We start from the raw sequence: 17,335 nt of genomic DNA, 5'->3' as shown, positions 1-17,335 counted from the left end.
CTTGCCTGGTACACGGACGGGTCCAGAATGGGAGATCTGGCCGGAGCTGGAGCGTACTGAGAGACAACGGGATCGAGCTTGTCGGTCCCTCTGGGTCAGTACTGCTATGTGTTTCAGGCGGAAATTTTCTCATTATTGATGGCGGCCAAAGAGGTGCTTCGGCTCAACCACGGAAGCAGGAGAGTCTTCTTCTGCTCGGATAGTAGGGCTGCACTCATGGCGCTGAAGTCAGTGCGTCGGCGCTCCTTGTTGATAAAGGAGTGCAAAGGGGTACTGAGGAGGGTGGCTGAGGAGAGAAAGGTCACGTTGATCTGGGTCCCGGGTCACACCGGTATCCGGGGCAATGAGGCAGCGGACGCCGTAGCCAGAGAGGGCTCCTCGCATAGGGATATAGGGCCAGAGCCCCGCTTGGGGATCGCCCCGTGTGTGAGGCGGGGAGCTCTCGAAGCCTGGGCGAGAGACCGAGCCGCGGGGGGCTGGAGAGTTGCTTCGGGAATGAGGCAGGCGAGGCTTATTATGGATGGGCTCGCCCTTCCTCGGACCAGGGAGCTGCCTAGACTGACCAGAAGGGAGTGTAGAGCACTAACAGAAGACTACACAGGACATTGCAGGCTTAGGAGGCATCTTTGTTTGCTAGGCATTGGAGACGACCCGGAGTGTAGGTGGTGCATGGAAGTAGAGGAGACCCCGTATCATCTGCTCACCGAGTGCCCTGCCTTGACATGGGCAAGATTGGGAGTCTTCGGAACGGCCCTGATGGATCCGGACTCAGTGCACGGTATTGGGCTAAACGAGTTGCTGACCTTCTATAGGAGGGGCGGCATTCTGGACGCCCTTTATAGTGGCCTGGGGGCACAACGGGCTCATCTGGTGGCCTAAGTGCTTGGACGCCCCCCTTTAATACCAATACCAATACCAATACCAATACCAATACCATTCCTCAGAAAGAAATAACTTTTGCTTTTGTTTGAGTTGGTTGAGTATTAAAAATTTGTTAGTGATATAATACACCACATATTTTGCGCAGCAATACTGGAAATTTTAAATCTCCTTTTACTTAGGACATTTGTATACTCAAAAATATTTTTTGCCAAATGCGACGACAGTGATATTTTCATAATCTCCTCCCTATAGGTATACAGATTTATTTTTGATTTTGTCGCATTGTAGTATTAATCAGTTGCAGGTCATCAAGTTACGCTTATTACATACATTGTTTTTGTTTAAACTAATGAAATAACTCAACCAAAGTTTTGTATAATGTTTGAAGATATAATAATTATAACTATCACTATCGCTTTATTTCTTTTTCACGCAAATATGAAAAACTAAATTAATTGCTTACCTTTATACAGCCATGATGGAGCAAGCAATCACCTCTGCTAAATATCCACACAAATAAAGCAACTAACACAGCGTAAATAAACGATATTTGGTAATAAAATTTTAAACTTTCAAACCAACTAACATAAGCAAGACGCTAAAACTGGACTCGTTGAATTCGGATCCTTTCGGGACCAATCAAAAGCCGCCTATGGTTCGGGATAGATGTTGGTGTAGCGACATCTCTTAGTGGGTAATTTAAATTTCTTGGCGTCACTAACCAGTAGTTTAAGTTTTTCTTGACTAGCTTTTAATACTTAAAAAAAAATAGTCAATAAAACATGTCATAAATAGTTATCTATTATATATATTTTGGCATAAAAAAAAACTGAACTGAACGAGATTGGTAGACTGAATTTTTGGATGACTTCGTGTCATTTACAGGTTCAGAAATTTTGTAGTACATAAAGTCAGTACCGCAAATGTCCGTGGTCATTTATAAATAAACTAAATAATAAATAAATAAACTAGCTAAGTTCCACAGTTCTTAAGATATTTAATATTTTATTTCAAGAATATGTTTGCAGGCTATAGAATATTTATTAAAAATCTATAGTTCTTATGGGGTTGTACACATTGTCGCCGTAATTCCTGTTTTTGTTATTTCCTTTATTTAATTTCGAGGTGTGAATTTATGAGCCACAAAGGAAAACGATGAACAGTTAATTAAAAATTTTGATATTTGTCCCTTTAAAAATAAGCCGTGACAGTTTTAAAGATGAAGACAAAGGAAACATAACCTGAAAGTTCTCTAAGAAGTGCGTTCCCAATCGTGTCGGAAAGATTGCTTTCGTTGGCTTTGAAATAATTTTTAAATTTCTATTAATAACTTTGAGCGTTTCTCAAAGGTAGGCAATTTTTAATACGCATTAAAGTTCGGTTATATGATTAAAAATTGCGTATTCATATACTGACCACGTTTTGCTTTTTACAGATTTAAAAATGAAGAGCATTGGTTTGGATGGAGTCTGGCTTTCAAAAAAGGTTTATGAAGCGGCGGAAGCTGATTATTATGCCAATGTATCAAAGGTAGTTATTTCATTTAAATGTTGCCGTCCTACAAAACATATCCGTGCAAGTGATCTTTTAATTTCCGTAAAACCTCTTTTTTTGTGCAGGCCGTCCTTACACCTTTGGCTGATGAAATCGCGAAAACTAGACAGAAATTGATAGAAAGTAGAGATGCTTTTACTGTAAGTAAGAGTTTCAGTATTTTGTGAACTGTTATTATTGTTAAAAAATATGTTTTTGACTTTAGTCTTCTAATTTTATAAAATTCTCTATAGAGTGACATTTCGAGTGGTCCATCTGTGGATGTAGGTGCATTTAAATTCATAGAAAAGAAAGTAATGGAATTTGAAAAATGTAAGCCTGGTTTTGGTCATTTCTAGTGGACTGATTACTGTTACACCTTTTTTATTTTAGCAATTAATACCATTTTAGAACACTTGCAATCTTTAAATATTCGTGTCACTACTTTGGAAGGTCTTGTTCAAGTAAATCACAAACAACCTGTCCACGAAATAAATATAAAATCTGCACCTAAAAAGGATGATCAAAATGATGATGATGATGATATTGATTTATTTGCATCGGGCTCTGATGAGGAAGATGAGGAAACTGCAAAAATTAGAGAAGAACGCCTTGCTGCTTATGCAGCCAAAAAATCAAAAAGTTTGTACATTTGATGACAGGATTTGGATGTCATTTTTTATTGTGAGTTTTTTAGAACCAGTTCTGATAGCAAAATCAAATGTTATATTGGATGTCAAACCATGGGATGATGAAACAGATATGGCACAAGTTGAGGCAAATGTTAGGGCTATTGAATCAGATGGTTTATTGTGGGGTGCCTCCAAGTTAGTTCCTTTAGCTTACGGTATTCGAAAGTTGCAAATTTCTTCCGTCGTTGAAGATGATAAGGTATCTATTGACTGGCTTACAGAACAAATTGAAGAATTGGAACTAGTAAGTTGTGTATTTAAATTGCTAAAAAAATGATTTCTGATTCAACTTTGTTATTATTACAGGTCCAAAGTGTGGATATTGCCGCATTCAACAAAATTTAGGTTGAAAATGTGGAAACACCCAACTTTATATTGATTTAAAAAAAATGAAAAACATATATTTTCGATGGTGTTTGTGTTGTCCCAAAAATAATGAAAATGAGTACATTAAAAATTAAGTCCATCCCTGCAGATATTATTAATTATTATCTCCCCTTTCATGCTTTTATGAATCTTTAAATGGCCTGACCTCTCTTTTTAAGGAAAATTCCAGTTTTGACTCAAAAAAACTTGAAGCAATTATTTTCATCTTTTTTTATAGATCCAACTCTAGTTTTCACAGAATACTAAGGTTGAGGAAGTGCGAACTCTGTATAAAAACGTGGAAGCACAAAAACTGCCTGGAATCTTTTTTTTAGAAGGGAGGTCAGTATAAAATTAAACTTCAAATTTTAATTTCAAGTCAGTTTAAACATAAGTTCTATTTGGACCTGTAAATTATGTCTAATTACACAATGAGAATTAAGGTAAATAAATTTAGAAATATTTTCAAAGGGTTTTATTACTTAACATGAAAAGACAGCCACATTAAATATTGATAGTTTAGTAACAAATCAATCTATTACAAGATGGTAAAATGGAAAATATAAAATTTTGAAAAACAATATACAACATTACACAAGTTTTTGAAAATGGTACTGTCTCAATCTATAACAGGTCGAATACAAATAGGTGAGAAACATATCTACTACTACTAAATTATTAGCAATTATATGTGCTTGTATTTCCAATGTAAACCGTCATTTCAATCGAGGCGTACTTCGATAAACATCGCAGAAATCGGAAGGTAACGGTGAGACGTAGGCTGATCGCGCCGTGTATTGGTAAAAATCTGAACCTCATCGATCATCTAGTCATATTTTCGAATGTACGTGAAGTTCCAGGTAATGGGTGTCGCTAGTAATGGTTTCGCTTTTTTAAAATGATTAGAACCGTTTGACCGTTTTTAAATTGTCGTTAAATAATAAAGAATTTTAGGACAGCTTTAAATAAATAAAATACGTGGGCTCCTTAATAACACCTCTTTATATACACTAAATATTTTATTATCCTTTTAAGCAGCTTTAAACGAACTAAATATTCAAATTTTAAACATTTTATTTCGTGTATTAAAGATTTCGCTGGGTCTAAGTACTGTTTTAAACAAACTACTTGGGCTTCTAAATATTTTATTTTGTTTTCCATCTAATATCTATTACACATACTGATGATTTACACATACCAGTTTTCATCCTAAAATGGGAGTTTACGCATACCTAATTGTTATTGCTTAATAGTTTAGAGAGATTTTAGTGTTCATTTTAGACAGCATTTGGAATTTGAAGGATGAAGACTCCATTTATTCTACGCGGTTTAGTTAAATTTATTTAGGTGATAATATTTAGGTTTGTTAAGTAAATTTTAGTGACCGCTAAAGCTAGTTATTTCATTCTTGAAGGAGTAACAATATAAAATATCATTTAACTTGGTAATAAATAATGATCAATTAAGTGAGAGCTACGCACAATTTACAAATATGAGGTCATTTTTTTAGCTTTAACCTACAAAATTATTTAATTTTATATTTAGGGACGTGATACAATATATCGAATTAAATAAATTAATATAAAAATATGAATTTATAAATTGTAGTTACAATAACATATACTATTCATTCGCTCTTAGAAGGATTATTAATCATTTTGGTCCTGAGAATGTAAAAAAACTTAAAACAGCACTGCTTCGCTAAAATATATTTCCGGATCGGGGAAAAACATTTGATATTCATTTATTAAAGTTTAGGTAAACAACAAGCTAAAATCACGAGATGGAATGGGAAGTTAATGTTCATAATATTTAACAATAAAATAAATACAGGCTCATACACAAAGATAGGCTGCATATAATAGAAGACAATCAACAGTACATTATCATTTTCAAATAGCAATTTTATTAAAAATAACACCGATATTGTATACGTGTTGATAGCCTTCCGGCCCAATTCTGCCTTTTTTGTGTTTGGGAGCTTTGCCCCTTTATTGGGTAAAACTGATCAAAATTATAATACATAAATATAATATTTTCACAGAACATCTAAAACAGTCGTAGAAAAGCACTTAGTCGACAAGATTATCATTTGCATTATTGAAAAGGCGATCTCTACATCGCCATATATATATTGGGTGCTTATTATTTTTTGCATTTTTATATCTACTTCTTTTGAAGACCTAATTGAAATAAAAAGAAAAAAGAAAATCTTTGGTGGACTAAACTCTTTTTAAATGTCGAAAGAAATTTTAGTCCACTTCAAAGACCACATTCCAGCACAATCGTGTTATATCTACATACAGAGTCGCTTAGTAAGTCACCCTGTATATAATAGCACTTGCATCTACTCCAGGGGTAAAAGTTAACTATAAGACTGGATAAGCTAAGTAAAAGGTCAAGTACAAGGTCTCACATTTGTGATAGATATATTTCTTTCGTTAAAGAGTGTATAGGGTGGCCTCTAATCGAATGTCAGTATTTATGGGACTGATTTATTTTGGATCTATTTTAACAAGAGGACTTTTTATAGACGTATGATTTGTTTCATTTCACTGAAAATGGCATCATTGAACAAGGTTTACAAAAATACTGATCAAAATCTTTTATTTTTTACCACTCTGTATCTAAAAAGTACCAAGTACACCCATATATCAAGGTTGTTTGACATATATATCGACATTGGATTAGAAAACGCCCTGTAGAAGGCATGTAAACTGTGGCGATTAACAGAATGAGAGTAGGGATGAAATATAGGTTACAATTTACTTGAAAACTGTTGCAAGCACACTATTCTATTATGAAAGATCTAAATCTTAAGATGGACCTCCGTCGATATGATCTTCGTCCGAAGAATATACTTGAGATTCCGCCAGTGAGGACTGCTTAGACAAGGACTGTAATTTTTTATTAAGAAACGATTAGAATTTGAATCAACAATTTTTTTTATTATTGGTTATTGGGTCATAAAAGTTTCTATATATATATATATATATATATATATATATATATATATATATATATATATATATATATATATATATATATATATATATATATATATATATATATATATATATAGTATCAATTTTCGGGCTTACAGAGGAAAGTCTTACAATCATAAAAAAAACGTAAAATTGAAAAAAAATACTAATGATTTAATTATGGTCTAAAAATGTAGTATTGTTTCAAACCCCAAACAGTACACCATAATCTTGGATTAGAATGTATTTAGACTTAATAGACTAAATCATTTTAGTTTCTCAAAAAAGTAGAAGTTACTTTCTTTAGGACCAGCTTGCGACCAAAACGCAAATTAGAATTCAACAAATTTTAAATATCTTGAAATACATCTTTGGCATGTACAAATTCCGATGCAATAGATCAAAATATTTAATTTCTGGTTAGTTGTCAATAACATTCAAAAGTAATATTATGTATGTATTTTTTTTATTCCGGTTTTGAGAAATAAATTTGTTCTGCCAATAAATGGTATTCTATTCTATTGTACTGCTCATAAAAATATTTGATTGATTCAGAAACAAGTAAAAATATAGTAAAAGCAGAAATAATACAAAAAGCAATATTTGGGGCTTCTTTTAAAGAAGCAGTTTCGAATACATGTTTATTAAATAAACTAACATTAGTTTTTCCCATTATATTCACCCTATAAAAATTAGCGTAACTTTTTTTGAACAGTACAGTATAACGGGAATACGAAGATAATCAATGTTGGGAATGATTTATGCTTAAATGTCTTACCTGATGTAATTTCCTTCGATTGGGAGGGGACCTCTTGTTCCAAAGTGCTTCCAACTGATCGAAGTGCTGCGACTGAGCCAGCGAAGCTTGCTTTGACCCCATTCCCTAATAAAACATCACGAAAGATCGTCGTTTCCTATACAGAAATTAAACAACCACTCGTTATACCTTTTGCTCGGTTTGTGGTATTTTTGAGATCTCTTCCATACTAGCGGATACAGAAAATCGTCTTTTGAATCTTTCATCTATCGACGGGATTACCAGATTCGAAGTTAAGTGAGCGTATTTTTTCTGCCAAGTGTACGTATCGAGCGAAACTTCCTTTTTAAGCAGTCTCTTCATTTGTCGTTTCGGTGCGGGTTTCGGATCTACAACGTGATAGCTTTTCATTATACGGTGTTAAATTATTACGTGAAGATCAATTCGAGACACGGGGGGATACAAATTAAGAAGTTTGCGTAGCGGAAACGAATTTTCCGTACACTTAAGAAAATCGATTCCAATCTCCTTACGCGTGACTTGTCTCTGCTGAAATATTATCTCGCTTATGATGTCATCACGTCAAAGTGTCACGGGATTTTTTTTTAATAGAACCCTCACGCAAATACAGGCTTCCTCGTATTGCCTGGACGGACAAACCCTTTTCCGCCACATTGGTTTAATCCCGAAGTAGCCCGCTTGACCTAGAAATTTTGGGAATAAACTTCGGGGGACTAAGTGGAAGTTACCGTCGTATTCAATTTGTCGATGTTGCTTTTAATACTATTTCCAACGTACAACGGTATACGTTTCGCTAATTTATAGGAAACAATAAATTAATAACCAAAATTTAATTTTCAAATTGCTTCATATATTTCTATGATCGGTACACCGTAATTTTTGAAAATAATTCGATTTGCTATGTTTAGTCTGGCTAAAAACTGGACATTAGGTACAATGTACAAGTGCTAAAGCAACTGGTCAAAATATGGGCGAAAAACTAACAAACAAGGGAGTTAGACAAGACAAAAAAGTCGCCATACAATAAATATTTTTTTATTAATCTCATTGGCTGAGCCAATTTACAAAAGAAAAAATAGTAATATAAATATAAATAAAAATAGCAACATGGGAAAACACCAACTTAGGAAAGAAGCTTTTTTTAAATAAGGACGTGAGTAGGTTGTTCTAATTTCCAGACCATCTATCATAATTATTGCAGATATTTATACAGGCTTTTTATGCTGGGGATCTCAGAAATGCCCTTTGAACAGTGACATGAAACTTAGCGGCAATGATGGGTTTTAAAACAGTAAGATCAGTTTACTGTCAAATATGGCTCCCTAACTTTGGTGACACTTTCTATAGTTGTGTTGCTAATAAAATATCTATTTCGAAAAGTGATAGTTAAGCGAGAAAAAGTAAAACTTAAACACTTTTCAACATTTGGATCCAGACCATTTCCTCTTTACCATCTCCACATTGCGAAAAAATGCATAATCTTCACTGCTTAGATCTAGAAGGAGCTATTTGCTTGTGTGAAAATTTTTATAAGTGTTAGTTAAAACCAAATGCTTGGTTTATATCTGATAACTTATTCAATAATAAAAAACATATTGTTAGTTAATTATTGAACAAAAATATATCGAAAAAATCTCCCAACACCATATCATTATTTTAGTAGTACTGCATTTAGGGATTTATCAAGTACTTATATTTTATCGGTCAACCATTTGTTTAAAAACAAATGAACATTTTGTAGTAATTAGCAGTCATTTTGATATAGTGGTTGATTGTGAAATGAGGTTTATTAAAAATAAGTGAGAGACCGTGAAATTCCAAATGTGAAAAATACGTAGAACAATTCAGTATATCGTAAAGCACTTTAGGAGCACCACAAAATAAACTCTCGTTCTGCTCGTCCAAAAAAGTGAAGAATCATCCTTAGCTAGGAAAATATCGTATCACTCGGAGCTAAGTGCCCGGATTACAGAAGAATGCAATAATATCCTAAGCGAAATAATCAGAAAACTAGTGCCTAGTATGCCGAATAGACTCAGAGCTATAATAAAGACAAATTATTCTTTATAATAATTTAAATAGACTATATACTGATGCCAAGCAACACATTAAATATTTAGACTATATCTTATAACAGAAGCAAAGATATAGAAGAAAGACCTACAATATAATAATTACAATAGTTTCCACTACAAAATAGTGTCACACTTTTGAAAAACTGCGTAAAAAACCCTACCAAGACCAGTTTCCACTTTTACGATAAGTTAAGTCATAATCGGACTGCAAAGAGCGTCTGAAAATCACCCTGTATCTAATAGTCCAAGATATATATGACATTTCTGTTTCATTCCACGAAAAGTAGCCTTCGGTCACGAAAGCCGCAACACGCTAGCTTTATTAATAAGAGAGATATGCCAGAAAGCAATCAAAAATGGAACACAATTACATATACAGAGTGAATATTTATCAGTTCATATAAACATATGTCTCAAAATGTTTCGTAAACAAGATGTGTAAGATTAACAAAAGGCTTTTGAAAATTTCGTGTTGCTACAGCATACTTTGACATCATCAACACTTCTAAATCTCATTTTTGACACTTTGTATGCTGAATCGAATTACGACCTACATATTATATCACAAGCACAAAAACAAATAGAATAAAAGTTGACGTTTAGAACTGGATAGTAGTAAGTTTGGCGACCCGGTGTATTTATATTACCAATGAGAAAATGCTCCTCATAGTTATCTTGCCCACTTATAAGAACCTTTTCCTCAAATTTCTAGGCCTTGCTATTCTGTATGAACTGATACATATTGTATAGACAACTCCACTAATAAAAAAAGTATATTAAACTTACTTTCAATAACATCCTTATCTGGAGCGCAGTATGTAGGTAATTTAACATACTTTGCAGGAGTGTTATGCAGGCATATAATAGGACTGTACTGCGTATCTTTCAAAAGAACTGCTATTCTGGAAAAGTCGGATGTGGGCTCTACAGCGACTATCGGATAATGCAACTGTAGTGAAGTTAATTGTAAACCTTGCTTTGTGTCCCATATTATGATACTTTTGTCGTCGGAACCTATATTTAGGAAATTGAGAATTAATTGCATCTACATGGAATATTCTGTAAAGAGTATCACTCATACAATTTGGTCTGCAATTATTATAGGGGAATGGTATTGATTAATTCTGAAACGCTTTTAAAAAAATTCATTAATTTTTAAAAACTCCTTTTAATACAATGTTATCACATTTTTTAATACATCAGTAATAAATATAATAAAATACCACTTTGTTTTACATGGTAAACTAATTTATTTCAACTTTGTTTTTGATTTTAAATTCACTGTAATATCCTTTTTTAACAAGCCGCATATTATTTGTTTTGTTTTTTTTCTCTTTCGCTTTTTCTTAAAATAAAATGATATACCATTTAAAACGCATTTTGTCATTTTTAAAATTACCTTCATATAAAATGTTTATTGAGAGTCTACAGCGCACTTTTAATACAGTTTAAATTTTATAAATAAATATAAATAATTATTTATTTATAATAAATTATAAATAAATATAAATAACAGATAAAGTAATTAATGTCATAGCCTAAATTAATTTGTATTTTTAATAATAACAAATAATAATAACCCGTAATTGTATGTTAAAATTAATGTAAAGAAATTGAATGTGCTATGTTAAATTTTAAAATATTGAACACCGTATTTCAAAATACATGTTTCTTAATCAAAATTATTTAATTTCCTAATTTACTGCAAACTTCTATTGTTGTGTCATATAGCAGCGTAATAATACTGGAAACATCTGTTATTCATTTTTTAATCATATTACGTAATCTTGATCGCTACACCCCTGGGATGGGTAATCGGTCTAAATTACCACCCGAAAAAGGCTTTTACCAGATTGCCGAGATTTTGGGTCAAACCACAGAGTTTGTGTGCAACATTATGGCTGCACCAGAGGGACCCAAAGGAAACTAACCAGCGAGGCATCTATTATGATAAATCGGTGATTCTTACATGACAGTTTACCATAAATTTTAACGGAGCATAAACTTTTCCCCTTACTCTTTCTATCCGAATATTGTGGAACACTTGAACACTTATCCGTTTTTTTTCTTTCTAATAATGTTTTGTAGTTTCAACCTATTTAAGCACAACTTTAATAAACTCCAACTTCCTTAGCCACGTTTTTTTATTTTGCGCTCTAAACTCACCCATCAATGTTTTAAATGATAACAATTACAGACATGTTAAAACACAGCATCTGAGGCTACTTGATTAATTCCCTTTGAACAGTTGGCATTTATTTACAAAATTGAACAACATTACTGTCCTTTTTTATATATGAAATTTACCAATAACTTAATGACGGACCCTTTTTGCTTTGCTTTTTTGCTTTTGGTTTGGCTTTTAAAAGGCATCACACTCGTGCTCTTGCTATACAATTTGCAATAAAGTTTCAACTTATCTTGTTTGTTCTTATTTAAAACTCTGTGCAGACTAGTAGAGTTTCAGCAAAATCTAATTTTAATATAACATCTAAAAAAATAGAATCTCGAATTACTCCAAAAGTTTAGTCTGTTGCATTTATCCGATATTACCGTTTAAATGACAAATTCTGAAAATTAATCAGTAAGGGTGGCTGAAAATTTTTAAAAAATCTAGTAAACGACGCTGCTGATCAATAGAGGATTTAGGGCAATATTGCGTATGGTTAGCGATTTACAAACTAATATAAAGCTATAAAAAACTGCTTACCGGATATTACGATGCTTCCATCGCCAGACATTTTACAGCACGTGACGTAACTCAGATGGGCAGATAACGTGTGAACATCTGCCCCAGTGTTAATGTCCCAAACGATTAGGTTATTATCGTAGCTTCCAGATACCACGTGAGTTTTGTCTGATACCGCCACTGCTGTGCAAGTAACTGAATCCGTGTGACCAATTAAAACCTATATTCGTACAAATTCATGGCTTTTAGCATAATAATTAATTATTTACGTTCGTTGAGAAACAGCAATACTAAAAATACAAACTTTACAAGATTTCACAAAGACTTCTTGGATTTTCTTATAGTTTGTTGTACTATTAAATTTAAACAAATATATTAACAATGTATGAGTATTACTTCCAAAATCCTTTCGAAAAAGTGTTAGTGTCTTTTTCTTCCGATTCAGAAAAACAATTATGAAAATTATGAAAAATGCAAATAATTAATAAAAACTCTTTTATAAATACATTTGTATGTTTCCATACAGCACATACAGGGTGTCTCGTTGGGAACGTCAGTTTAATATGGTAACTTTAATTGACATAAATTTGAAAATTGAAGCTTATGCTAGAGTTATGATTTCACAGATATAACAAAGATTTCACAAACAGACACCCGATTTCTAGTGCGGTTATTTTTGAATATCATTTGTAGTTCAATAAATGTGTGCCAATTTTATGCTGTAAATTATAGGCTATTTCAGAAAAGCCAAGAGTAATAAAAAAATTCTGCGAGTTTTAAATTATTGTGGAAAAGGCAGCAAGAAAAGTTTAGGCAAGGAAGATGTCAATAGTGTAATTCTATTTAAAAAAAATTGATGTTGATAACTAGGAAACTTTTATGAACTTCTTTTTATGGAAATTGGATCAAAAATACTTGAGCAGTACAAAGAAGTACCGAAGGCAGCAGATGAAAATATTTTATCTTGATTAAACGTGGATTAAGTTTATACAGTGTGGTCATTATTTTTTTTTAAGTTTTCATAATCAGTGCAATATTCGCAACTTAAACAGCATAGGACAAAAAATATAAAAATTCCACAAGAGTAGAGTTTTTTGTTTGAAAAATATTAATAATTTTTTTCAATAACCAGAAGATGTGTAAATAATAATGGATAATAAAGAAAAAAATTGCAATGATTGAATGATTAAAGTATTAGTTAGATCCATCTGTAGTCCCTCATCAGTCGACACCTTCTGAAACAGACTTTAAAAGTTGAGACACCCTGTGTACGTTTTTAAAGCCGAACGAACGATCGAATAGAAAAAGATAAAAAAGAATAGCCGCGCTGACACGGATAAAAACTTTTAACTCAATTGCGAACGCTCCGAATGCAATTAAACGTAAACGATTTGCTTTGCGCAAAAATACATCCAAACGCGTTCATCAATAAAGAAAAGGAAATAAAGGAAAACGACTCTTTTCATTTCGCCGTTGCTTGTTACCTGAGAAAGTTTCCCTCCGACTATCTGCCAGACTTTTAGCGACATATCCCTCGAGCCCGTTATTATATGTTGCGAATCAATCGTTAGGACAAAACATGTAATTTCCTCCGAATGACTGACTGTATATCGTTCGTCATCTTTCACCAGCGACCATATTTTCAAGGCGGTATCTCCATTAGTAGCGACGGCAAATTTCATGTTCGTAGTCACTTTCACGCATTCGCGTGGACCTGAATACGATTGCAGCAAAGTTCCGTTGTCGGACAGCCAGATGTAAATGTTGTCGTTAATGTCGGATGAAATTATCCTAGTCGAATCCATCATTACGAATATCGCCGATATCGCCGCCTGGTGGCGCTGCGTTAAGCCAAAAGTAAACAGTTTTCAAAATGTGGCTGAAGTTAGATTTGGATTTGCGAATATTACAGTGGATCAGTTCGTTACTTATCCTAATTAAAAAAAAACATATTCGTGTGGACATGTGGGGTAAGTAAGCACGGAAATATTGTAAACGAACTTCCAACAACCATATCCAATGTTGCTATACAGAAAATAACCCCATTTCCGCACGTATCACCCCAAAAAACAATTTAATTACACTTTCGCAATCTCGAAAAAATCTGACATTGTCCCAGAGATTCAACCAGACCATTAAGAGCCACTTAGGTGAGCTTCAAAATGATGTATTACTCAACCACCTCGAAACCCTCAAGAACATATAAAACTACCCCTAATTATGAAACGTAGAAATATTCGTTATATTTATTTGGCAATCTCGAAAACATCTGACGTTGTCCGAGATATTGAAATAGACCATTCAATGGCCACTTAGAAGAGCTTCAACATGATGTATTGCTCAACCACCTTGAAATTGTCCGGAAGATATAAAACTACCCCCAATAATGAGATACCCTAAAAGTCGGTTTATTTATTTCGGAATCTGAAAAAACCTGAAGTTGACCCAGATATTGAATTAGACTATTGAAGAGTCCCTTAATAGAGCTTTAAAATGATGTATTACTCAACCACGTTGAAACGGTCGGGAAGATAAAAAAAACTACCCCCAATAATGAAAAACCCAAGGTAATACATCATTTTGAAGCTCTCCTAAGTTCTCTTTAATGGTCTAATTCATATCTAATCTAATGGAATATCTGAGATAACGTCAGATTTTTTGAGATTGCGAAATAAATATATCGAATCTTTGGATATTTCTTTATTGGTGGTAGTTTTATGTGTTAACGACGGTTTCAAGGTGGTTGAGCAAGACATCATTTTGAAGCTGCCTTAAGTGGTTTTTAAAAGGTCTGGTTAAATCTCTGGGAAAATGTTAGATTTTTTCGAGATTGGGAAATAGTAATTCAATTAAATTATTTTTTGGCGTGAAAGGGGTTACTTTCTATATAGCAACATTGGATATGGTTTTTGGAAGTTCCCTTACAACATTTCGGTCCTTACTTTCCCGGCATTTTCAAGGGAATACGTTTTTTAAATTAAGATAAATAACGAACTGGTCCACTGTAATATTCGCAAATGCGAATCCAAATCTAACTTCAGCCACATGTTTTGAAAGTGTTCGAACGATTGAACTTGTTTTCACAACCCTATTCACGCGTATCGTGATATAAAAAACTCTTGGAATTCAATTTTTACATGCCATAATCCCAACATTCCAAACATTTTTTTCCACTCCGAACGCGTGAGTTTTTTTAAAAATTCAAAACACCTTTTCCACGCTGCACGAGGTAAAAACGGTGCTTTTTAAGTTGAATTCTTATTTTTATCAAGGTAATTCAAATGTTTTTTTTTTAGTTATACAGGGTGGTCATGAATTATAATGGAGAAACTTTAACAAGGTATTCCGCAGATAAAAATAAATTATTATTATGTCATATAATTATTATTGTCATATAAACGTATGCTTCATTTCGGAGATATAGAGGGTGTTTGCCTTGTTGCCTATTTTTAAAAAATCTCTTCTAGATTTTGCTTTCAAATTTGGCAAATATTATAGCTACTTAAAAACAAATTTATAGCCCAGATGAACTTCTTTTTTCTTTGACCAGTAGAGTACGGTTAGTTCCATCGATCTCGATCTTCGAAAAAGTAGCATCAACATTGAAATTTTAAATGGAACACCATGTATATTATTACATTTTTTGAACCGGTAATACTTTATCATTGTTTTTGAATAATACGTTCTTTTGCTTATCTTTAGGGGCTTTCGAGAAAATAATTATTTTCTTCATTTTTCCGACCAAAATATAAATTCCATAAAATTTTTATTACTACACTGGAGCCAGTAGAAAGATAAAATTTTGGACATAGCTTAGGGAGGTATGGAACAGAATTTCTAAATAACTTGTTTAAAAAAAAAGAAATAATAGAAAGTAAAAATACATAATAAATAAATTTAAAATTAGTGTTGTACCGCGAACTGAATTAATCAAAATTACCGAAATTAATGTGGAAAGTATGCTTTTTGTTTTTAGATTAATGTCGACTTTTATTTGTTCTATTTGTCAAAATATAAATTAAAAAAAATAATGGCCTCTAAATTTTTCGCAGACAAATCAAAACTGCCCTTTAGTGTGGTGTCAGATGTGGGGTTAAACACATTGCCTTTTTAGTATTTTCTTTTGTTGTATTTTAGATAACTTTTAAGTACATTACTTAATGTTACCATGACCTACATAAAAATGATTTAACTGATGTTAGTTTCAGCAAAATATGCCACGATCCTTAACGAAAACACCGAAAAAAATATTTCCCTCCAAAATTTTTACACACAAATTAAAATTATATTCCTTAAAAAATTTCAAATGAAATTACTCAATATTTATTTCTTTATTTAAAGAAGTCTACATAACAGGCATGAAGCTAAAACTAACCAAGCAAAACTAACAAGTAGAAAGTATTAAAGAGTGGCATTGCAAGTACTGATGATATCACGAAACTTAACCTAAAACAGCCTGACATAAGCATTAACTATAATAAAAAAACATAAGAATAGGAAAAGACTGAAATTAGGACAAAATAAGTAGAAAATTGTTAAAATATATGTTCTTTTTGTGGGCGGAAATGTTTATAGTTAATAAGGGGAACAAGAAAATTTAATAAAGTTCATTAAATAACGGTAATCATAGCGATCACTAAGAGACACATAACCAAAAATATTTAATAATATTGTATGCGAAAAGTCTTGTGGGGGATATACTCAATCCAACTTATACCGTATATATACTTCAACAATTTACATTGAATTTTTTCCACGCTATTAATATGACAGTTGTACCCAGAAGACCAAACTACTAATACATACTCGAATTTAGACCTGACGTATGAGTTTTATACTGTTTTTATCACTTCTGTATAATATTCATATAAACTAGGAGCTCAATTTTGAACTTACAAACGGAGGAGTATCAAAGAAATGAGGATATCACCTCTTAGATTATTCTAACGTTTATTTTTTTAATAATCGTGACTAAAGTGGCATTGCATATTATATTTTAATTGTTTTATAAGATTCTAGGCTAAGAATTGTTTGTTATGTTTTGTTTATGTTTTAATATTTGCAGTTGAGGTTAAGTTATACTATTATGAGTGGTGGAAATCGCCCAATTCAAATGGATCGAAATCAGGAGCAATAATTGATTTTGTTATAGTGAATCGCACGTTTTTGTTAGGCCTTCAAAGAAAACAAGCGTTAGTTGAAGCCGAAAACTTCATGTAAATATGGGTCCCCCAATACCTTTGTTTTTAAATTAAACATTCATTACGAGAGCAGGTCTGGTCCGTATAAAAAAGTGTTGTTTATAATTAGAATTCCCTATTTCACTCACAAAATCA

The 17,335-nt window shown here is 32.7% G+C and overlaps 2 protein-coding genes across 2 annotated transcripts in view; one reads left to right on the top strand and one right to left on the bottom strand.

The window, feature by feature from the left end:
- The first annotated feature begins 2,110 nt into the window (after window positions 1–2,110).
- On the top strand, window positions 2,111–3,911 carry LOC132708735 (probable elongation factor 1-delta). The gene is made up of 7 exons (XM_060681283.1): window positions 2,111–2,231; window positions 2,318–2,412; window positions 2,502–2,576; window positions 2,670–2,748; window positions 2,809–3,057; window positions 3,113–3,351; window positions 3,414–3,911. Exons 2-7 carry the CDS (start codon window positions 2,326–2,328, stop codon window positions 3,450–3,452), a joined length of 768 nt encoding a protein of 255 aa, XP_060537266.1. The 5' UTR covers window positions 2,111–2,231; window positions 2,318–2,325; the 3' UTR covers window positions 3,453–3,911.
- Window positions 3,912–4,568: 657 nt separating this feature from the next.
- LOC132695764 (protein qui-1) overlaps window positions 4,569–17,335 on the bottom strand; it is a 63,961-nt gene continuing 51,194 nt past the window's right edge. Inside the window, exons 14-19 of the mRNA XM_060660221.1 lie at window positions 13,484–13,840; window positions 12,021–12,219; window positions 10,097–10,324; window positions 7,404–7,603; window positions 7,236–7,340; window positions 4,569–6,370 (exon numbers count right to left, since the gene is read on the bottom strand). Coding sequence (XP_060516204.1) covers window positions 6,290–6,370; window positions 7,236–7,340; window positions 7,404–7,603; window positions 10,097–10,324; window positions 12,021–12,219; window positions 13,484–13,840 — 1,170 coding nt within the window. The 3' untranslated portion in view covers window positions 4,569–6,289. The remainder of the gene's footprint in view (window positions 6,371–7,235; window positions 7,341–7,403; window positions 7,604–10,096; window positions 10,325–12,020; window positions 12,220–13,483; window positions 13,841–17,335) is intronic.

This window comes from Cylas formicarius, unplaced genomic scaffold (assembly GCF_029955315.1).
Source record: "Cylas formicarius isolate icCylForm1 unplaced genomic scaffold, icCylForm1.1 PGA_scaffold_12__32_contigs__length_19106922, whole genome shotgun sequence".
Taxonomy (NCBI): domain Eukaryota; kingdom Metazoa; phylum Arthropoda; class Insecta; order Coleoptera; family Brentidae; genus Cylas; species Cylas formicarius.
The sequence above is the reverse complement of the archived record's forward strand: the minus strand, read 5'-3'. Positions and strand labels throughout refer to the sequence as shown.

Excerpts from the sequence above, each read along its gene's own strand:
- LOC132708735 (XM_060681283.1), top strand. The coding sequence starts at position 2,326 with ATGAAGAGCATTGGTTTGGATGGAGTCTGGCTTTCAAAAAAGGTTTAT. Across the intron at positions 2,577-2,669 it reads AAAGTAGAGATGCTTTTACT|AGTGACATTTCGAGTGGTCC; the intron begins GTAAGTAAGAGT and ends AATTCTCTATAG. Across the intron at positions 3,352-3,413 it reads AAATTGAAGAATTGGAACTA|GTCCAAAGTGTGGATATTGC; the intron begins GTAAGTTGTGTA and ends TTATTATTACAG.